This window comes from Nicotiana attenuata, unplaced genomic scaffold (assembly GCF_001879085.1).
Source record: "Nicotiana attenuata strain UT unplaced genomic scaffold, NIATTr2, whole genome shotgun sequence".
Classification (NCBI taxonomy): domain Eukaryota; kingdom Viridiplantae; phylum Streptophyta; class Magnoliopsida; order Solanales; family Solanaceae; genus Nicotiana; species Nicotiana attenuata.
The window spans coordinates 181,054-204,748 of record NW_017670815.1 but is presented as its reverse complement, the minus strand read 5'-3'; the positions used below and the strand labels follow the sequence as shown (position 1 = coordinate 204,748).

The 23,695-nt window shown below is 34.2% G+C and overlaps 1 protein-coding gene across 1 annotated transcript in view; it reads right to left on the bottom strand.

The window, feature by feature from the left end:
- The window catches only part of LOC109243595 (fatty acid amide hydrolase-like), a 42,045-nt gene extending 18,503 nt beyond the window's left edge, over nucleotides 1–23,542 (bottom strand). Inside the window, exons 1-7 of the mRNA XM_019410548.1 lie at nucleotides 23,429–23,542; nucleotides 15,588–15,697; nucleotides 8,098–8,158; nucleotides 7,796–7,971; nucleotides 989–1,118; nucleotides 332–409; nucleotides 70–217 (exon numbers count right to left, since the gene is read on the bottom strand). Coding sequence (XP_019266093.1) covers nucleotides 70–217; nucleotides 332–409; nucleotides 989–1,118; nucleotides 7,796–7,971; nucleotides 8,098–8,158; nucleotides 15,588–15,697; nucleotides 23,429–23,528 — 803 coding nt within the window. The 5' untranslated portion in view covers nucleotides 23,529–23,542. The remainder of the gene's footprint in view (nucleotides 1–69; nucleotides 218–331; nucleotides 410–988; nucleotides 1,119–7,795; nucleotides 7,972–8,097; nucleotides 8,159–15,587; nucleotides 15,698–23,428) is intronic.
- Nucleotides 23,543–23,695: the final 153 nt, after the last annotated feature.

The following is a 23,695-nucleotide window of genomic DNA, read 5'->3' as shown; positions in this document are numbered from 1 at the left end:
AACAAACCGGCCATCAAAATCAAAATCAAAATCAGTAAAATTAATTAATTATAAAAGTGCTAATCTTACCCATAATGAGGATTAATACCACTAGTTCCAGCACCAAGCTCATGCATGTTTGTTTTTCCCACCAATATGGCACCACATGATCTCAAACGCTTCACACACTCTGCATCATCCTTGCACCCTCTTACCTTGTGCATCCACTTTGTCCCTCCTGCGGGTGGGACCCATTTATTAATTAATTAATTAATTAATACAACCAACCATGTATAATTCAAATGTTGCACTACTTAATTATCTCAAATGACTCCTCATTTCAACTACTCACCTGTAGTGGGATAAGGCATACAATCAATTTCATCTTTTATTGCTATTGGCACTCCATCTAAAACTGATAATGGTTTGCCTGGGGAACAATCGTGCCGCCAATATTAAACCAATTAAGAGTTATTTTTCTAAAAAGAAAAATACAATCCCCTAATTAAATGTACTTTTGATATATAAACCAACTATAGAGAATGAACTTTAATTTGGGTTGCAATAAGACATATAGTTAAGAGTAAAATGCGAATGCTAAGATTAAAAAAAAAAAAAGTAAAAAAATTAATCTAAAATTATTTGAAGGACAAACAAAAAATTGTGATACATAAAATGGGATAATTAGAGTAAAAGATTTGTTATGATGTTTACTACTTTGATAAATTGTCCGAGAAAGCCATATGTCTAATGTACAACTTTGGTCCATTTTATAATTCTTTTTTATTAAACAAATTTGATTCAAAATAAGTGTACATTTAAGAGTATAAGAAGGTATCAATTATTATTTTTTCTCTTATAAAAATGAATGATTTAAACAGTTTCTTAGAAGTTAGAAGCATCTCAACAATAATTAGTAGTGATACAGGATAATTTAATCCAATAATTATTATAATTAAAAGACTGTTTAAAATGGGCCAAAATCCAAATCCAAATACTCAGATCATACCTTGTTCGTATCGATTAGTTGACATAGTAGCTTGTCTTAAGATATCGTCAGCATCAAAGTTAATAAAAAATGACATTTGCATTGAACAAGTAGATGATTGATGAACTGCTGATAAAAACCTATCGATTACCTGTCAAAAACACATATACTGTATGTCATAAAAGAAAGCCCTAAAGAAATCTAATGTATGTCTGAAAAAGCAACTCGAATTGATAATTAGTAATAAATATATATAAGTCGTGATTAGAAATGGTTCAACATAATTCTTTCCATATTGAAATGAAGAAAATGACCATGTGTTTTAAAAAATCTTTTGAGCTTTATTTTCAGATCTTTTAAGCGTTGTTGAAAATTTGTAAAGTGCCATAAAATCAATTCAAGAAGCATGGTTGATCAGGCATTGGTTTAGTAAGGTTTGAGAATGATTGGAACACTTAGTTTTATATTTTGCAAGCTTAAATTGTAACAATGGACTAAGGTTTGACTTTTGAGTAGAATACCTTGGATTGGTGAGTTGATGGTTTCAGTAGGTTCGTAAGGTGATTTCGAACTTAAGCATATGTCCGGATTTGGATTTGGAAGTTCCTAGGACGTTTTGGCTCTATTTTGCCGAAAGTTTGCAATTTGAAGGTTTGGAGAGTTCATAAGTTTGACCGGGAGTTGACGTTGATGATCTCGGACTCGAATTTTGGTTTCAGAACTTGGAATAGGTTCATTTAGTAGTTTAGAACTTGTAGGCAAAGTTTGATTGTAATCTGAATTGGTTAGGCATGAATTAGACGCTTGATTGAAAGTTTTGATGTTCTTCGACTTAAGAGTCATGCAACTTGAGTTTTGATACATGACTTGCGATTGTAATTGTTATTATAATGTTATGAGCCTTAGAATAAGTTTGGATTATATATTCGGACTTGTTGGTGTGATTGGACTGGGTCCTAGGGGACCTCGGGTGTATTCTGGAAGGGCTCCGGCCCATTTTTTGGTGTTAAGAGTAATTTTGTTGCTGGTGCGTCGCACTTGCGAGGTTTAGGTGCACATGTGTAACGACCCGATCGGTCATTTTATGTATTTGAGCCTTGTTTCCCCCTTTTGATGCTTCATGCATGTGTATTTATAGTTATATAACTTGCGGGGTTGGTTAGTTTCGTTTCGGAAAGGTTTCGAGTTGATTTGGACCCTTTAGTTCTTGATTTGGAAGCCTAAGTTGAGAATGTTGACTAACGTTTGATTTTTGTGAAAACGACCACAGAACGGTATTTTAATGACTCCGATAGGTTTATATCGTAATTTTAGACTCGGTCGTATGCTTGAAATCGAATTCGAAGGTCTTTAGGTTGATTTACTTATTTTGCCGAAACTTGGCAATTTGAGGTTTACAAATTTTTCCAAGTTTGACCGTATTTTGACTTTCTGGCTATCGGGTTCGGAATTTGGTTTTGGGACTTAGAATAGGTCTATTTCCCTATTTTGAACTTGTTTGTAAAATTTGGTGTCATATGGAGTTGGTTCGATAGGATTCAGATGCTTGGTTGCAATTCTAGAGGTTCTTGAGTTTTCTTTTGAAATTCATGCGTTTTGATGTCCGATTCGTAGCTCTAGATGTTGTTTTTGTGTTTTGATTGCGCGAGAGAGTTTGTATGATATTTTTACACTTGTGTGGATGTTTGGTTTTGACCCCAGAAGGCTCGGGTAAGTTTCGAACATGTTTCAGAACGATTTGGACTCAAATATAGATTGTTGGTGTGCTGGTGCTACAGTTGTTGCAACTAAGAGCAGCAACATCGAAACTGCGAACATGACATGGGGGCACAGATATCGCAATTGCGATACCTGGCTCGCATTTGCTAAGCTTAGGCTTAAGTTGGGTAGGTCGCAATTGTGACCAATTGGTCGCATTTGTGAGGAGAGCAGACTTTGCATTTGCGAGGTTTGTGTCGCATTTGCGACATCTCTTGGGTATGTCAGGTGCCGCATTTGTGAGGATTCCTTCGCAATTGAGAGGCTTCGAAATTGCGAACCCAGTGTTGCAATTGGGACATCTGCAACTGAACAAAAGGTTGGAAAGTCGGGATTTCATCACATTTTCTCTTATTTTAGAATTCTAGACTCGGTAGGAGGCGATTTGGAGAGGGGATTTTCATCTTCAATCACTGGGTAAGTGATTCTAACCGATTTTAAACTATATTTCATGATTATATATTAATTTAACATCAAACTTATGGGAATCAAAGAGGAAATTTGGGATTTTTGTCAAGTTTTAAAAAATTAAAATTTGGATTTTGAGAGTCGCTTTGGACTCGGATTTGGAAACAAAATACATATATAGACTCGTGGGTTATGGATAGTCAAAATCTACCCGTGGACCGGAGTTTCGACCGGACGGCCCCAGGATTGACTTTTGTTGACTTTTGGGAAATTGTGTAAAGATCATAGCTTTATCTATCGCAATTGATTTCCTTGCTTTGTTTGATGATATTAAGTCATTTTTGGTTAGTTTTGAGCCGTGTAGAGGCAAAATTTAGGGAGAAAGCTATTCTCGAGGGTTGATTTGGCCTAATTGAGGTAAGTATCTTGTCTAACTTTGTGTAGAGAAACTACCCCTAAGGATTTGGGTTGATTGTGTTATTTGTATTATGCGGAAGATGTGTACACAAGGTGACGAGTGTGTACATGGGCTATATGTGGTATTTTGACCAATTTAGACTTTTAGACTTCTTCCATGCATTTAATTGAATTTGTCATAACATGTTATATCTTTTACTGTTGAATTTACTCTCACATGCTCTATTTGACGTTGTTCGCACTTGTTCTATCTTTTATTGTAAGGTTTGCTCTTACATACTTTAGTTGAAGTTGTTACATCTCTTATTTTCTTGTTACCTCTCTTATTATTGAATTACTCTTACTTAAAGTTGTTATTTCTTGGGAATATCTTCTTGTTGGGTTATTGATGTTAAAGTTGTGAAAGTTATTATCACATTGAGGTTGAAGTTGTTGATTGTTGAGATATCTTTCCTTGTTGAGTATTTCTCAATTCATTTTGTTATTATTGAGATTCATGTACACATTGTAGTTGAGCCGTGGGCTATATGTTGTGGTAATATTGATATTGTTAATTTTGGCAAGTTGTGGCATATGAGCACATGTGGTGCGAGTTGTTATTGTGTTGTGATATTGATGCTCATGCGGCGGTATAAGGATAGGGGTTGATGTGCATGCGGCAACATAAGGTGGGATTTATGCGTGTGATGCTAGTAAGGGAATTACTTGAAGCCATGCGGCGAGATAAGGGGACTAAAGCACGTGTAGCTATTTGGAAAAAATATTTTCAAAAAATATCTAACGGTAAGGCTCACGCGGCGATATAAGGAAAGATAGTGATTGTGACTTGTGAAATGAGATTGTGAGGTGTGATACCTTGTTTGTGATTCTTGTTGTACATTTTACGTTAAAAAGGCTTGATGGTTGAGCAATTTTTGTTATTTCTTCATTTGTCTTAATTGTAATTGTCCGTATTTGATTACTTATTGTCCATACCATATGTTCACTATGCTGCCTTTATTGCCTTAAATCTTGTTGTTAGTCTATATTATTGTATTGCTTTGTTATCATTCATGTCCTCGCTTTCCGTTATTAGTCTATATTATACTCTGCTCTGTTTTCTTGTCTTAGTAGGTGTCTTGACCGGGCCTCGTCGCTATATTATCGAGGTTAGGCTTGATACTTATTGAATACCGTTGTGGTGTACTCATGCTACGCTTCTACACGTGTTTGTGCAGATCCAGGTACATCTGCTTGTGCCGGACGCCGGTGATCGCTCAATCATTTTCGGAGACTTTAAGGTATGGCTGCTCGACGCTCGCAGGCTTGGGAGTCACCTTCTATTATTCCTTTTACTGCTATTTATCCTATTATAAAATATTGTTGTATTAGAGATTTTAGTATATTCCTGTAGAGCGTATGACTTAGTTCCACCGGTTTTGGAGATTTGTTACTGATGTTTCGTTTTGGAGTTATTATGAGCTTTATCAGTTTATTTTATTATATTAGTTTGTTATTTATGTTAAACTATCAATGAATGTTAGGCTTACCTAGTCTTAGAGACTATGTATCACGACATCATAAGGTGGGAATTTGGGATCGTGACAGCAGGTGCGACGTTGCACATGCGGATGGATGTGCACAAATGCGGGCATGAGCTGGAAGCTGAAGGACTGCTTCTGCGATGGTTGTTGCGCAAACGCGGAAGGGGGCGCACCTGCGGGATCATAGAAGCGGATTTTAGCTCCGCATGTGTGAATGGCCGGATGTTTAATGAAGCTCGGAGATGTGAGGTATTGGCCGAAGAAGCAGCATTGCAGAAATGACACTGAAGGCCACAGTTATGAGATCCCTGGAAGACCTCTTTTTTTTTTTGAGGGTTTACTCCTTTTTTATTATTTGGAGTTTTGGACCTCGGTTAGAGGAGATTTTTTGGAAGATTTTCATCACTACTTTGAGGGTAAGTATTTTCTACTTGGATTTAATTATATATCTCAATTATTCATGAATTTGTACACTTAGAACGTGGATTTGAAAGAGGAAAATTAGAGTTTATGTGCTATATTTTGGAGAGATAATTGAGAACTAAATCCCTATTCGGAATCGAATTTAGATAAAACTTATATACTGGACTCCTATTTGAATGGGTGGTTGGGATTTATGAGTTTTGTCGGGTTCCATGAAACGGACCCGAGTTAAGTTTTTGGTGTGATTTTGTATAATTGATCAAAGATCGAGCCTTTATGCTCCGTAGTTATTTTCTTTAGCATTATTTGACATCGTGTTATGTTATTTGACTAATTTTGAGCCGTTTAGAGGCCGATTTTCAAGGAAATGCATTCTTGAATTATTGATTTTGCTTGTTTGAGAAAATTATCTTGCCTAGCCTTGGTTCTTGTTTGAGGAAAGTATCTTGCCTAGCCTTGGTTTGAAAGGCTTGCTTGAATCATTGATGACAGCTACGTGTTATGACGATCCGATAGGTCATTTTGAGTATTAACCCTTAATTCCCTATTCCAAGACCTCTGTTAGCTTTGTTTGATGCTTCTTGGTTTGCGTGTGTGGTCCGTTTCACTATTTGTAACGTTTTTATGCAAAATTTGAAGAAAATATGAAATTTGGCTTTAAAAATAACTTGAGTTGACCATGGTCAATATTTTGTGAAAACAACCTTGTCTTTATTGTGATTTTGGACTTGGGCGTATGCCCGGAAAGAAAATTAGAGGTCCCTAAATTGATTTGACTCATTTTTTGCCGAAAACTAGCATGTTTGGAAGTTGAAAAAAAATTACAAAGTTTGACCATAAGTTGACTTCTTAGCTAATGGGTTCGGATTTTGATGTTGAAACTTAAAATAGGCCATTTGAAACTTGTATGCAAAACTTGTGATGCATGTCATAGGTAAAACACCCGCTTATAATTACATAAGTAATTACATTGCAAGGTTTTGGAATTCTGTTACAACTCCAGAATTATATTTCCACGAAGATGGATTTTACATTGCTAAATTTCATAATAGGTATGATAGAGATAAGATCCTTTACTCTGGCCCTTATACAATCAATAGCATGCCTTTAATTCTGAAGGATTGGACTACTAATTTTGATTTTGAAGACACGTACCATGCCATTATAGATGAGATTTCCCCATCTCCCCCTAAGCTGTTGGAATGCAATCACTATCAGTAAGATTGTTAGCCGATTGGGAAGACCTATAATTGCGGATGAATGAACTAAAAAGCAAAATAGGGCGTTCAATGCTCGAGTCTTGGTCGAAAGGACGAAATTACCTAATGAAGTTGAGGTTGTTGATCTAGTACAACTTTCACTTAGTATGTGAGCCTATGACTGGAAACCTCTATTCTGCCAAAAATGTTTGTCCCTTTGTCAAGAATGCAAAGTTGAACCTCAAGTGAAGCAAACTTAGGTAGATGTACATACCAAAAAAGGGTCCAGCCAGGAAAGAAAGGTCTTAATGGTAATAAGAAGGTCAACATCAAACCAATGTGCGAATTGGTCCTGATGATAAAGGAAAGAATAAGGTACATGAACATGCTCAGGTGTCCGAGAAGGCGAAAAAGGAGAAAAATGATGCTAGCAGAGGGAACACTGCAGCTCCTTTTGTTAGGAATCCAGAACATGTTATACATGTCAAATGCAGCCCTTGTCCAGCATGGGAACCCTCTTTTAATAACTGTATTTGGGTGATACTATATCAGGCAAGCCTCTAGATGGGAGGACCAAACCCATATCTGCATGATTTGGAATATTTGGAATGTGAGGGACGTGAACAAGCCCTTCAAACAGAGGTAAATGGGGAACTATTTGAGAAAGAATAAAATAAGTTTGGCAGGACTGTTAGAAACAAAAGTGAAAGAACCTAAATTTGCTACTAGTATATCTTTAATGGCTAAAGGGTGGAAAACTTATCAAGCACCAAATGGAAGAATTTGGCTTCCATGGAAGGGAGAAGATGTTTCTGTTACTATTAAGGAGTCTCATGCTCAATTTATCCATTGTTATATATATCAGAGATAGACTCTCTCAATTTCAAAGAGACATGACTATGGTTTATGGTAGTAATGATAGTGAGGAAAGGAAAGCTCTGTGGAGGGGTCTGATGCAAATAGGGGTTGTGCTATTGATACCCCTTGGTGTGTGTGTGAGGGGGGAGTTTCAACTCTCCTCTGAATTATGAAGATAAAGTGGGGTGTGTGTGTGTGTGTGTGTGTGTGTGTGTGTGTGTAGGGGGGAATCAGTTGCTTACCTTGCGAGGTGTAATTAGTTTGGAGTTATAAGCTGTTGAATAATCCAATATGGTCCACCTACTGAAACTATACTTTGGAGCTTCTAAAATTGATTGAAGGCATCCCGAGGCCTGCCTAACCTGTTCTGATGGAGATGATCCATACTCTACACATATTACTTCTTTTTCTTCTTTACCTGTCATTCAATATCAACAGATACGACTGTGTAGTATTAAAACGACAACAGATGTAGATGTAAGATTCTAATCCCACAAATCTCTTCTATCCAAAGTATATAAATAAAAAGATAAAATAACCAGACCTTCATAGCTGTGAAGAGGAACATAGAGGGGTGACTCCTGCAACTCAGCAAATGTAACATGCTGCCAAATAACACTTTTCAGTAACATGCGATCATCAAGATTACTTGCATCTTAACTCTTAGGCCGCTCAACTAATTTATTTCGTTTAACTAAAAGTTGCCAAATTTATTAAGAGAATGGGAATAAAAGAAAAACTCGTAGTAAATGCTAAAATGCCATCAAAATTTGTATTTTAGATATTAATAAGCATTACCTAACAATTGACAAGAAGGAGTAATTCAAATAGAAAGAGAACACACAATAACTCGTTAAAAGCATGATGATATATATTTTGATTCCCCACCCCGACTATATATTGTGTCAGTTAGTCCTAGACTCTAGATGTATCAGTTGGATATAAAAAATCATTTACACCCCCAACTTTGCTTTTAAATCAAACTTCCCCCTCAACTTTGAACAATGTACATTCTCCCCCTCTTCTTATCCATACAATGTACTCTAGATGTATCAGTTGGATATAAAAAATTATTTACACCCCCAACTTTGCTTTTAAATCAAACTTCCCCTCAACTTTGAACAATGTACATTCTCCCCCTCTTCTTATCCATACAATGTTTTGCCCTTGTCATTCTCAATCCTCCATCTATGTAATAACTATTTATATTATATATACGTATTTTATTTTTTAATCTAGTTATTTATCTATAGTTTAAACAATTTTATATTTTATTATATACCTTTATTCATGTACATTAACATTACAAGTATAATAATCTTTTTATGAATTTATAATAAAAATCTAATGCTATTTTTTATGACTGCTATTTTATATTATGTGCATTAAGTAAGAAAGTAAGTGCAAGTAAGTACGTAAGTAAGTATGTATCTATGGTTACTTTTTAAACAGTGTAATCTTCTCTGTACACCGGAGCCTTTACTTTATACTTTAATTTAATATTTAATCAACTACTTAATATTGTATGTAATCTTCTCTGTACACCGGAGCCTTTACGTTTTCTCTCTTTTTGTGCTTGAGAGGTGCAAAACCTTAAAAGTTCATCAATTTGGTATCAGAGCGCAAATTCCAGATCCAAAGTCTTGAATTGCTATCTTGTTCATCATGTCGCCAGATGAGAAAATGACAAGCTTGGGATCCTCTTCAATTGATGTACAACTTCAGATTGAAAAATTTAGAACTACTACCCTTGAATGAGACAATGAAGAAATTAAAGTGTAGCTAGATTGCTTTAAAGTAAAACTAGATGACTTAAGAAAATCAATGCAGAATCTAACTGGATTGATTGAAGGTTTGTCGATTCAAAATCTGTCACCAAATCCGCCATAATGCCTACAACCGCCACCACTACCAAGATACAATATACCAGTGCTACCGTGTCATCTTCTACTTCGAGATCCACCAATTCAACAACATAGAGAAAGGCATATTGAGCAAGCAGAAGAAGCTATAGCTGACCAAGGCATGAGAGCAACGAGGCGCTATGCTTACTATGATAAAAAATTAGATTCGGAATACTCAGATAATCAAGGTAGTAAAGAGTATGACTCTCATGAAGTCCAATATCAACATGATAGAAGGAGACCTCAGAGAAGGCCACATAATAATAATCGAGAGAGATACCATTGTGATGATATTAAGCTTGAAATTGCGGAGTATGATAGAAAATCTCAAAGCGATTAATTCATTGACTGGATTATAACTATTGAACGCGTTTTTGATTATAAAGAATATTCAGATGAGAAGAAGGTCAAGCTTGTTACTATAAAGCTTAGAGGTTATGCAACGCTATGGTGAGAAAACCTCAAAAGAGAGAGAGAGAGAGAGAGATTGAAGGAAAAATACGAATTCACACTTGGGAGAGAATGAAACGAGAATTGCACTAACAGTTCTTGAAAGAGACATACGAAGAATGTTCTTACTTGAAGTTTCATTCTTTTAGACAAGGAACTTTATCCGTAGATGATTACACACAAGAATTCCAATATCTTAGGCTCAAGAGTGACATTAAAGAAGAACTATCTCACCTAATTGCTTGATATTTGGCTGGATTAAATAAGCCTATTGTGAATGTGATATGATTGCAGCCCTTGGACCTTTGGAGATGTTATCAAACTAGCAAGGTCATAGAGACACAACATAGGGAGGCCAAAGCCACGTTTTCATCAACTACGATCAGAAAGTCAAACACTTTCAATCATTGGATTGCTGATTTGAGCTCTATAAAGCCACAATCATCTTAAAAAAAACCAAGTGTTCAGAAAGTTGAAGGGAAGCCCATGACTTCAAAAGCTATTTTAAAAAGAAATGTCATAAATGTGGAGAACTTGAGCATATACAAGCTGATTGTCTTAACAAACAAGTATTCACTATCCTTGAAGGCTCAACTGATGAAGAAGATTATCATGAAGAGCAGCATGATGATAACTTGAAAGAAGTAGCTGAATATGAAGATGATGAAGAATGCCTTATGACTCAACGAGTTCTTCATTCAGATTCTAGAAAGGAAGAACCATGGTTGCGACACAATATTTTCTACACACGTTGTACATCTAAGGGAAACTCATTTAAATGGACGGATGTTGCCCAAAAGAGTTTTGAATTAATTAAGAGAAAGATGACTTAAGCACCTGTGCTTGCTTTGCTCAAATTTGACGTTTTCTTTTACGTTGAATGTGATGCTTCTGGAGTTGGGATTGGAGTTGTTCTTGGTCAAGAAATTAGACCTATTACTTATTTTAGTGAGAAGCCGAATGGTGCAGTGTTAAAGTATTCTACTTTATGATAAGGAGTTCTACGCCATTGTCAGAGCTCTTTCTCATTGAATTCACTATTTTTGACCTCGAGAATTTGTGCTTTATTATGATCATGAGGCCTTGAAGTATGTGAATAGACAACATAAACTCAACATTAGGCATGCCAAGTAGGTAGAATTTTTGCAAGCCTTTCACTTTATTATTAAACACAAGGCCGGGAAGGTTAATCAAGTAGCTGATGCATTAAGTCGCAAGCCTTATTTTGTTTCTGCCGTGCGAAATACTATTATGAGTTTTGGAGAACATAAAGGAATTATATGCAACAAATCTGGACTTTTGAGCTATTTGGGGTCAATGTTGGGAGGATCCTCAGTGTATGGTTGTGCTTAGGGATGACTATTTTTATTATGGTAAGCAGCTTTATATTCCACAAGAAAGTTTATGTTAATTTATAATCCGTGAGTCCCATGAGGAGGGTTAGTGGCCACTTTGGAAAAACAAAGACTCTACACCTAGTTCAAGAAAACTTCGATTGGCTTAAGATGGTTCGGGAGGTCAATAAGCTTGTTAAAAGATGTGAAATTTGTACAAAGGCAAAAATGCACAAAAGTAATTCGGGTCTTTACACTCCTTTGCAGATTTCTACTCAACCTTGGGAAGACATTAACATGGACTTTGTGTGGGGCCTTCCAAGGACTCAAAGAGGTAGGATTCCATCTTCGTGGTTATTGATCAATTTTCAAAGATGGATCACTTTATTCCTTGCGATATGACTTCGGATTTAACAAATATTGCTGATCTATTCTTTGATCATATTGTGAAATTGCGTGGAATTCCTAGAACTATTGTTTCAGATAGGGATTCGAGGTTTTTACGTCATTTTTGGATAAATTTATGGGCTAAAGTTATTACTAAGCTAACTCCTAACACCTATCATTATCCCCAAACTAATGGGCAAACCGAAGTTAGATGCTTTGCTTCATGGATTAATAAAGAAGAATCTCAAAGAGTGAGAATCGTTACTTCCTACTGCTGAGTTTTCCTTCAACAAGTCAACCAAATGCACTTCGGGAAAGAGTCCATTCGAAGTCGTCTATATATGGTAACAATCCTCTTGGACCACTTGATCTTTTTCCTCTTCTAGTTACTCATTCTTTTAGTGGAGATGTTGTTGATTGAGTGAAGCAACTCAAGAAATTACATGAGAAAGTTCGGGCCCATATCGAGAAGCAAAATGCTAAATATAAAGAAAAGGCTTATACACAGAGGAAACATGTGGTGTTCAAGGAAGGCAACCTGGTTTGGGTTAATTTGAGTAAGGAGAGATTTTCAAACCGCAAGTTTTCGAAATTACAGAAGCGAGCTGATGGACCTTTTAAGGTAACGCAAAAGATTGGTGATAATGTTTATCGCTAGCTTCCTAGTGACTTTGAAATATCACCTATCTTGAATGTAGCAGATCTTGCTCCCTACTATCCCAATGACTCGAGGGCGAGTCATTTTCAACCAGGGGAGAATGATGAACATACAAGCTCAAATCTTGATGCCAGAGAAACACAAATGGAGGCGATGTTCTCTACAATAATGGATGCTTATTGGGCTCATGAAGGTGCCAATGGATTTGGAGAATTGGGTCACGAATTTAAAATACTTAAACTAATTAGCCTTAGTCCAATTAAGGCCCAAGAAGCACAAGAAATTGAAGAAGTTCGAGAATCCATTCAAGATTGAGATTTCTTTTATTAGGATTTAATTCTTCTTTTAGTAGGATTATATTTATAGTTCTAGTCAAACTAGGATTGTTAGTTGGTAGTCTATTCCTACAAGAATTCTTTTTTTTCTATTTTAGTTAGGATAAATTTTCTTAGCCTTATTCTTATTCTAGTTTAGTTAGGATTAATTTTTCTTAACCTTATCAATTTTACTCATTGTAAGGCCTATATAAAGGGCTTAATATGCTGAAAATAAACATTGGTGATTAGTTTTTTTAAGTTCTTCCTTAAAAAACGTGATTACTTTTTATTTCATTGTTCTTTCTTTATTCAACGCTTCTTGTAATCTTGCGGGATTGAAGAACGTGTGGGTGAAGTTTATTTCCATCTTACATTCTTCTAACGTGGGTTTGAATTTCGCTAGTTTTTTAAAAACTTTAGCAGAGTGCTTTTGTTTTTTTTCTTCTTTGTGGTTGAGAGGTGCAAAACCTTGAAAGTATATGTATGTATGTATGTATGTATGTATGTACGTACGTACATACATACGTACGTATTTACGTGCGTGTGTGAGTGTGTTTATATTAAAGATCCACTTCTTTTTTTATTCTCTATGGTTTATATATTTTAATTTAAAAGTTATCTAAAATATAAAATAGATAAATTTTTAGGAACGTGCTATAAAATCTACCTACATTTTTTTTAATTATTTTTTGCATTATCTGCAATGGAATATATTTATAAAATTCCACTCTCTTTTTTTTTTTTTTTTGCACTGTCTAGATAGATATAAGGGTTTTGATTGCTATTAATATATAATTGTTTAAATTCTGCTAAGTTATTTTAATATAGAACGTTAATTTACATACATAATTATTATTTATTTATCTCAAAATAATCTTTTTGTTTCAAGAACAATATTTTTTTATAGGTGAGTCTGTTACATAGATGAAAAGAAAAATAAGAAAATATCGTGATTTTACAGAAGTAAAAAGAAAAAGACAAAGGTTGAATATATTGGTGAAATATGCATTTTGAAAGTCAATTGACATACAAGGGGAGAATGTCTATTGTTCAAAGTTGAAGGGGACTTTGTTTTAGTTCGGGGATATAAATCATTATATATATGTGGGGGGGGAGGGGGGGTGATTGATACGTATATAGAACTTTTTGTAAGCGTATCGTATATAATTACAAAAATTAATAAGTATTATTTAATATCATTTACCTACAAGTTGAAAGTCTTAGTCCATTGGTTTAGTTGAATATTATTGCAAAGGGAGGCATAAGTTTAATTTTTCTTAGCCTCAAATTTTTAACAAAAATGCTCGCTCAAAAATGTTAAAAAATAAAATGTCTAGGTCCATCCTCAAACCTACAACCTTTACAAACCTAAATATGAGCTTGATCGGTCAATAAAGAAATACCATTTGCTAGAAAGCGATGCCATTACTATATATTACTTCGTTTTTACATAATATTGCATTTTTTTCCGACGAAGGGGTGTGATGACACCGCTTCGATCCATTTGCGTCCGATCCTGGGTGTGATACAATTGGGCTAACTGTCTGATACTTTAAAACTAAAATAATTTTACTCGATATAGTTTTTTCATCATACTTTTAGATTCTTACAATTTTCATTCAAGTTTTTCTTTTGATCATTTAATCTATATATTATTAAAAGGAGAGGAAAAAGTCCTCTCCTTAAGTCAAGTGGCAACCTAAAAAAAGCCACATGGCATAATTAGTTATTTAGTTTATAATTAGTTATTGGTTATTAATTTTGAATTTAAATATATGTAAAAAATGAAAATAATAAAATAAAATAAAATAAAAAACTACCATATATATATATATATATATATGTATGTATGTATGTATGTATGTATGTATGTATGTATGTATATATTAATCCGTTACTTTATTTGGATTAATAAATATAGATATCTTATAATTAAATATATGTAAAAAACGAAAATAATAAAATAAAATGAAAAACTACCCATTCAAATTGGGTGGGATTAGTTTCAAGTTGGAGTTTTTAAATTGTTTTAAAATAAAAGGCAAAAAAAATAGCTATAAAAAATGAAAAAAGAGAATAAAAACTACCCATTCAAATCGGGAAGTAGTTTCAAGTTGGAGTTTTAAAAATTATTTTAAAATAAAAAAAAAACGAAAATAAAGAAAGTTTCAAGTTGGAGTTTATAAATTATCTTAAAATAAAAAAGCAAAAAAAAAATAGCTATAAAAAACGAAAGAAAGAGAAGAAAAACTACCCATTCAAATCGGGATGTAGTTTCAAGTTGGAGTTTTAAAATAATTTTAAAATAAAAAACAAAATTAAAAAAATAATAAATTATTAATTCAAATTGAGGATTAGTTTCAAGTTGGAATTTTAAAATAAATAAAACGAAAATAAAGACATAAAAAAACTTTCAGAGAAAAATATTTAACAAAGTAATATGCTAATAAAACTTTCTATTAACAATGGAATAATATTAAATGTTAGATGATATAATAAAGAAAAATGCATAACAAAAACGTTATTCAATGCGCTCCCTGTATAAGTCCCGTTAGTTTAACAGAGATTTTGTTCATTAAAATTTAGATAATATTATTAAGAACAATAGAATAAAATTTAAACTAAAAAATATTTCAACAGTAATAAATTATAAATCTTCTCATATATTACAAAAAGAAAGCGAATATTAAATATTGGTTAATATAATAAAAAAATATAGAACAAAAAAGTTTCACTAACTATATAAGTACCTTTGATTTAATAGAGATTTCATTATTGGGTATATCGTTGACAAGTAAGATGACAATTGAATTTTATTAAAGCAATACAATCTAATAGGATCAAACAAGCCCGATCATAATTTAATTTAATTAATATTTTTTAATACTGACCGCGCATCGCGCAAGTACGACTACTAGTTCTAATGTAAAAGTCGAACAGTGTCACCCCAATTAAAGGCGAAGAATCGGGTAAAATGAACATACCTTGTGAATTAGGTTATTTCTCTTCAAAAAGTAGAGCATAATGGATCCAAAGATCGGCATTTCCAAGAACCATACAAACACTTTAACAAGAAAGCCGGCCATCCGAGGGGCTGGTATTGAAATTAAATGTGAGTACATAAAATTAAATTAAATTAAGAATCTGAATTATAAGTAAAAAAGAAAAAGAAAAGATCTTAATGAAAACAGAAAAGGGGAGGAACACTATTGTACTAAAGTTTAACACATAATATATCCTAATTCCAATGTGAAGCAAATCCAATAAACTCTCAGTACATCTAGTCATATCCTTGTCACAAATCTCTAGACGAAAACAAAAACAGACACAAAAGAGAGCACAGAGCTATTGACAATAAGTAACTAAATCATATACTACTACTGCTACAACAACAACAAGCCCACAAGTTGACTAGTGCTGAGCCAGGAGATTTTCCTTTGGATCGTTACAACGCTCGTTGAACTGTTCAAGTAGAAGTGAATAGGTAAGAAGTAGTAAGCCCCCTATCAATCCATCTCCATAGGAGACAATATGATCCTTCTTTTCCTAGAAAACGTCCGAAACAACCTGCTACAAATCTACCTAGCAGGGGTAAAAGTACGATAAGTAGATACATAATTTTGAGTGTGATCAGACAACCAAAAATCAGTACTTTTCTACAAGTGGGGTCTGAGAAGGGTAAGATGTACGCAGTCTTACCTCTACCCTGGAAGGGTAGAGAGACTATTCCGATAGACCCTCGGCTGGAGAACGAGTAAAAAAAAAAAGTAATGGCAACAAGTAGAAATACCAATAAATAAAATAAGACTGAATCCAAGAGAGCGGTTAAATTCTAGGTAGTAATAGCAATCTATGAATAAAAGGATATCATACTAATATTAATGCTAGCGAACTAGTAAGACAAAGAGAAACGCTCGATTACCTACTAGCCTTCCACCCTAATCTTCGACCTCCACACCCTCCTATGTAGGGTCATGTCCTCAGTCAGCTCCAACTGCGCAATGTCTCGCCTAATAACCTCTCCCCAAGACTTCTTAGCCTGCCTCTACCCCTCCTACTAGCCACTGAGGCTAACTAAAACATATGAACTATATAATTATACTGGAATTATAGTCCTAAGTTTTTAATCTCTAGACTAATTTATCCCACCTGAGAGGTAGAATAAATTAATCCCAAGTTTGATGGACTGGGATAAGGTGAGATATTCAAGATTAAATCTGGGATTATATTTATACTATGTTAATTTGAGATTAACTTTATACAATATTTGGTTGACGGTATAAATTTATCCTGGAATAAATTTATATCCTCAACCAAACACAATATAAATTTAATTCCATACCTTATCTCAACTTGCCTCCATATCAAACGATACCTTAGTGACAAAACGTATGAACGCGTAAGTACGATATATCTTTACTCGTAACTCCCCGCTCTGATGATCAACTTGCAAAAAGCCTCGGTTCCAAATAAAACCAGCTATAAGGACAAATCTTTAGAACATGGAACTTGCCGTACCATTCAAAAGTTTTTAATATATTCCCTTTGTAACGATCCGACCAGTCGTTCTATTTTTAGATTCCCGTTACCCTAATTAAGATTTTCTGTATGTGCTCTTACTTTTTTATGACTTGCGGGGATGGCTGATTCGGGTTTGGAAGGGTTCGGGTTGGAATCGTAACACTTAGTTCCCTAATAGTGGCATAAGATGACCAAGTTTGACTTATTTTGAGTAAACGACCTCGAAACCCGGATTGATGATTCTAATAGGTTCGTATGATGATTTTGGACTTAGGCATGTGTTCGGATCGGATTTCGGGTGATCCGAGAGTATATCAGCGCTTAATGTGGAAAGTTGGTTCATTGAAGGTTTTCTAATTCTTTAAATTTGGTTTGGAGTAGACGTTGGTGTTATCGAGGTCCATTTGGGATTCTGAGCTGAGAATAGTTCCGTATGGTAATTTTGACTTATACGCAAAATTTGGTGCCATTCTGAGTAGTCTAAGTATGACTCGACGCGTTCGGAGATAATTGAAAAGTTTGAAGTTCATAAGTTGATTTAAGTTGATTTTGGGGTACGATTCTTGGTTTCTATGTCATTTTCATGTTTCGAGGTTCCAGCAGGTTAGTATTATGTTTATGGACTTGTTGGTGCGATTCGTCGGGGTCCGGGGTGGCTCAGGTGAATTTTAGACTACCCGGAGCTAAGTTTGTAAACCTGATGTTGCTGGTTCTGACTTCTCTCTTCGCGAACGGGGAAGTGGAGTCGCGTTTACAGAGAAGGAATTGGGGGACTGGGCATTTTTACCCTTCGCGTTAGCGTTCAAGGGGTCGTGTTCGTGAAGGTCCCGGTAGCCTTCGTGTTCGCTTATACAGGCTCGCGTTCGCGTAGAATAAAGGGCCTGGGAGGGTCAGCCACCTTTGCTCTTCGCGTTCGCGCAAACTCAGGCTGGGTAAGCCTTCGCGATCGCAAGATTGCCCTCATGTTCGCGAAGAAGGTCTTCAGGGCCTGGGCCAGCTATGTCTTCGCAATCGCGAGACTTCTTCTACGATCGCAAAGAAGGGTCAACTGAACAGTGTTTTGATTTAAAGATGGGACTTAGGCTTATTTTTCCCATTTCTCTTTTGTGTGGTCCGAATTTGGAGCTTCTTGAAGAGTGATTTTCATTAAGCATTATAAGGTGAGTAATTTCTACCTAATGTATGTTAAATACATAGGTTATGAGTAGATTTTAACGGGTAAAATATTAAAAATTTAGGAGTTTGTTGAAAAACCTAGGTTTTGATAAAAATGAGATTTGACCACGAAATTGATCATGGAGTTGGGAATAAATTATATATTTGAGTTCGTGAAGTCATGGGTAATATTTATCTTCAAAGAGTTTCGGACTTCGGACACGTGGGCCCGGGGGTAATTTTATGGACTTCCGAATTTGGTTGGAAAATTAGTTTAATAGCTAAATTTGGAACTTTTGAGCACTTATTGATTAGTTTATACGATTTTTTATTAGGTTCGGATTGCTCGGTTTCGTTTGGGGAATTCTAGTGAGGTTAAAGAGCCGGCTAATGGACTTTAAAGCAAGATAAGTCTCTTGCCTAACCTTGTAAGAGGGAACTTATCCCCTTATATGTATTAATTATTATGTGTGACTTGTTGTGGGGATCTATGTAAGCACGAGGTGACGAGACTCCGTACATAGCTATATTCATAATATGTCCGGGTAAACTTAGATTCACAACATGCCTTTAGTTACGTTATTTATACCTATCTTGTGTATTAATTTTCTTGGTTATGATTGAGATTGGGGATTTTAATAAATATACCGACTTAGCCTTTTTGGAGGAATTGGGAGATATTTGATAAACTATAGATCTGTATCTCGTCTCCTATGTGCTTCCACGAGCGAGGTAAATATCTCTACTCTTATGGGATCAGGCTATTTGCCTCGGCAGTGAAATAAATTACTCTTATGAGATCGGGCCATTCGCCTCGACAGTATGGTAACACTATTCTTATGGGATCGAGTCGTTCGCCTCGGCGGTACCGAGTACCACTATTCCTATGGGATCCAGCCGTTCGCCTCAGCAGCTTCGTAATTAATATTTGAGACTAGATTTGATTTGGTAACAGTTGAGTTAGCTCCTTCAAGGCCGGTTATGACATGTTTAGTGATCTGATATAGAGCCATGTGTGGAATTACTGTAATTACTTTTACTTGCTTCATTGCTACTTGTTGTACACTCACCATTTCTACTTTATGTATTTCTATTTCTATTCCCGTTTGACCTCTAGTAAGTGTCTTGTCGACCCCTCGTCACTACTTGTTCAAGGTTAGACTAGATACTTATTGGGTACGTGTTGTATTTCGTACTCACGCTATACTTCTGCACTGAATGTGCAAGTACTGAGACATGTACTACCAGTGACCACACGGGCGCGTAGCCGCACCCTACGGAGAGTTAGTGGGAGTTGCTTCCCTTGCTACGATCTGCAGCACCGGAGTCTCCCTCTACCTTGTTTATCATTTATGTCTAACCTTTTAGACAGTAGTTGTATTAGTTTTGTATATTCTCTAGATTGCTTTTGCACTTGTGGCACCGGATTTTGGGGGCTTTTAGCATTTATGTGTTGTTGTACTTATTATTACTGTCACTACAGTGGATGTATTTCTCACGCTTGTATTTTGTTGAGAAAAGAGTATGTGTGGTAGTATGAGATCTTACTTATTTCGTTATTTTATAAAGGAAATTTTTATTTTAAATATTAAGAAGGGGTAATTAAATTGTAGGTTCATTTGTGGGCTTGTCTAACAGCGACGTTAGATGCTATCGCGGCCTATTATGGGTTTTGGATCGTGACACCCTTCTTTAAAATTTATGGGCCTTGACTTTATTTTTTTGGGTAAAAATTGCACGGGGCGCCCTATTTGGGCGCCACTTTTTAACCTGTAGCCGCTTTGTCTTTCTGTTTGCACCCGTACCCACTTTTTAAAAAACTTCAGCTTCCCTTTCTCCTCCCCTTCTACTCCTCTTGTTCTTCTTCTGTTGTTGGTGCTGCTAAAGCAATTGTACAATTGAATTTCAAATCTTCCATTGTTTCATTAATGATTTAATCCGGAGGTCACTGCTTAGTCCCCTACGACACATTGTTTTTGATACTAAAAGGCAAAGACACTAATATTAACTAGTAGCAGTTATAAAAAGTCAGGATGTTGAACATCTTGTCATAGTTCACAGAAGATTTAATATAAGTCAGGATTCTTGACTGAGGGCGACTCAATTAATGAGACTGTTAGCATTTGTGGGAAAAAATTGTACAGTTCTAGGGCTGAAGTTTTCTAGTTACAACATAGAAACTTCAGCTCTAGAGCTGAAGTTTCCTAGTTACAACATAAAACTTCAGCTCTAGAGCTGAAGTTTTTCTTTAGTAACTGGCAAACTTTCAGCTCTAGGTTGAAATTTTCCGGTTACTAAAGACTAAAAACTTCAGCTCTAGAGCCTGAAGTTTTCCGGTTAACAAAGACAAAAACTTCAGCTCTAGAGCAAGTTTTCCAGTACAAAAGAAAAACTGGAAAACTTCAGCTCTAGAGCTGAAGTTTTTATTTTATAACTGGCAAAACTTCAGCTCTAGAGCTGAAGTTTTTATTTTATAATTGGCAAACTTCAGCTCTAGAGCTGAAGTTTCCCGGTTACTAAACAAAAACTTATAAAATAAAACTTCAGCTCTAGAGCTGAAGTTCGCGAGTTACAAAACAAAAACTTCAGCTCTAGAGCTGAACTTCAGGCCCGGCTACTAAAATGCTGAAGTTTTGTGTGATTGCCTTTGCTACTTCAGCCCCGTGTGCTGAAGTTATGCGAAAAAGCGGGTACGCTTGCAATTTTTTTGCAAAGCGGGCACAGGTTAAAATGTGGCACAAAAAGCGGGTATATATGCAAATGCCCCTTTTCTTGGCTGTTAAAAATTTCTGTATCAAATAAGCTTTTAATTATAACATTCTTAGTTTACTTTTATTGAGCCTCATCCCTTAGAGGAATGACATGATATGTATATGATCACAATATTCAAACAGTATTTTGGTATATGTTCTTAACTTTAGCTTAACACCACAAAATTCAATTTTTTTAAAAATATTTTTAACTATGTGCCTAGTCGTTCGTGTATATATATATATATATATATATATATATATATATATATATATATATATATATGTGTGTGTGTGTGTGTGGGTGTGCGTGTGCGTGTGCGTGTGTCTATATATCTATATCTGTACTATTATAAAAGCATGAAGACCCTTACAATTTGTTTGGATGGTTGTTACATATAGTTTCATAATGTATCATACTGTATTGTATTATATTGTACTGTATAGTGGGATGACGACAATATTTGGATAAATTGTATCGTTTGCCGTTGTTTCATGATATCACGTACAAACAATATGACAAACAAACTTGCAGTATTACAAAGAAAATTATGATACAGGGTAGAATTTTTATATAAAAGGCTAGGGTAAAAGATTATTTAATAATAATAAAGGGCAAGGTGAGAGAAAAAGACAAGTTAATGATGCGACCACACCAAATCGGTTGTTACATAAAGCAACTTTTCGTCGTTACATAATGGTGTATATAACGATATGATACAATAAAATTTAAGTAACAATCAAAATAAATATTGTATTTAAAGTAACAATACGATACAATACAATAGGTAACAACCATCCAAACAAGCTGTTAGTGAAATATAGTTCGCATTTTTTATCCTTTAAAAATAGATTTCACATTAGATAAAATTATAATTTAAGTAACTTTTCTAATTTTTAGGATTTTAAAATCAACTAAAATTTAGTTAATTATTATTTTTACTAACAAGATTGTAAAACTAAGTAAACATCTATTTTTTACTTAGTAATAAAACTAAGTAGGAAATCCTAATATGTAAGATTTTAAAATTAATTAAACAAAATACCTTATATAAATTCCCTTCTTTAGAGCCCATTGGTATTAAAGTATGAACTATAATATCTTTCGTTATTTAAAACGTTAGAGATTATAAGTTACCAAAATTTACACGCGTCAAAAACACAACCATTTTGAAGACACAAAGATCCAAAATTGACATATGATTTTTTTTACTAATTGGAAAAAATTTCTTATTGGACAAATATATAATTATAATTAACTATTTAAAAATTAGGATGAAATAATATTAAGAAGTTGAATGAACAAAAACTAAGTAATTTCCTTCAATGTCGAGATCGAATGATCAAGTTTTTTAATTAACTAACTAATAAAAGAATATGATTCGATTAATTTTCAATATGAACATGTAAATAAAATTATTTGTCAAGTTGACAAAACTCTTTAAGGTACATTTATTTTCGTGCGAAGAGCACTAACAGTGAAAGAAACTAAAAAATAAGCAAACTTTCTTATAGGATAAAATTAGAGTCAAATCGACAAGATACAAACTTGAAATAATAAGAATAAAATAATAGAAAACAAAATGTATTATAAATGAATTGTCATTTGTTATTTTTTTTCTGTTTTGCATTCAATTAAAAATGACAATGTCTCGCTATACATTAATTTATTTGTTGTAAAATATAATTCAACATTAGTTGTCCTTTAAACTTTACATTGTCACCATCAATTTTGTAGGAGGTATAAAGTCAACCTTTTTATTTCAAAATTTCTAAAAAACTAAAAAAATTAATTTATAATATATGTTTTATTTGACAAATCATTAAAGAATCGTGATAAAAGTATTTTTGTGTGTTATTTTCAGTATTACGTTATAGAAATCATAATATTTTTCATAAAATATCCTGATATAAGTCCTCGTAAATCATAATAAGGGACCTGAAACTTCCGTGAGATATGATTTTTAATTTTTGAGCTAGCAAAATGAGAACATTTCTCATTTTTAGGATTTTTTTTTAATTTTTTAATTTTTATAATTTTATATAACATAAATAATTTATCTCATAATATTTACAGAATGTTTTTAGAATTATGTATTCATTAATATGGGTACACCTGCAAAGCCCGTATTCTAAGACTGGTATATATACAACTTTTAAAACTTGTGATTTCAAACGTATTATAATATTTGTATGATTATAAGATTTTTGATACTTATAATCTTAAACATGTCATAACATGATTTGTGTGGCTATAAGACTTTTTTATTAGGATAAAATAGAAAGTTTAAAGTTAGTTATTTTGAAAATAAAAGCGTGTTATTGTTTCGAAAACTAACTAATAAGAAAATATAAATAAGAATAGACGGAGTAAGGACATGGGTGATGGGGATGCTAACCTTTGACGTTGGCTCGGAGATAAAATTCATTACTATGGGGACCAAGATCAACTTCATCAACAGCCTTGTAAGTCTCTCCTTTAGCCTTGAGAAACCCCATGATATGATCTCTTCTTCAAGCCCAAAGCGTATANTATATATATATATATATATATATATATATATATATATATATATATATATATATATATATATATATATATATATATGGGAGTAGAAATCGAGGGTGGGGTTGGAAGAAGAAGAGATGTAATTAAAGATATATGA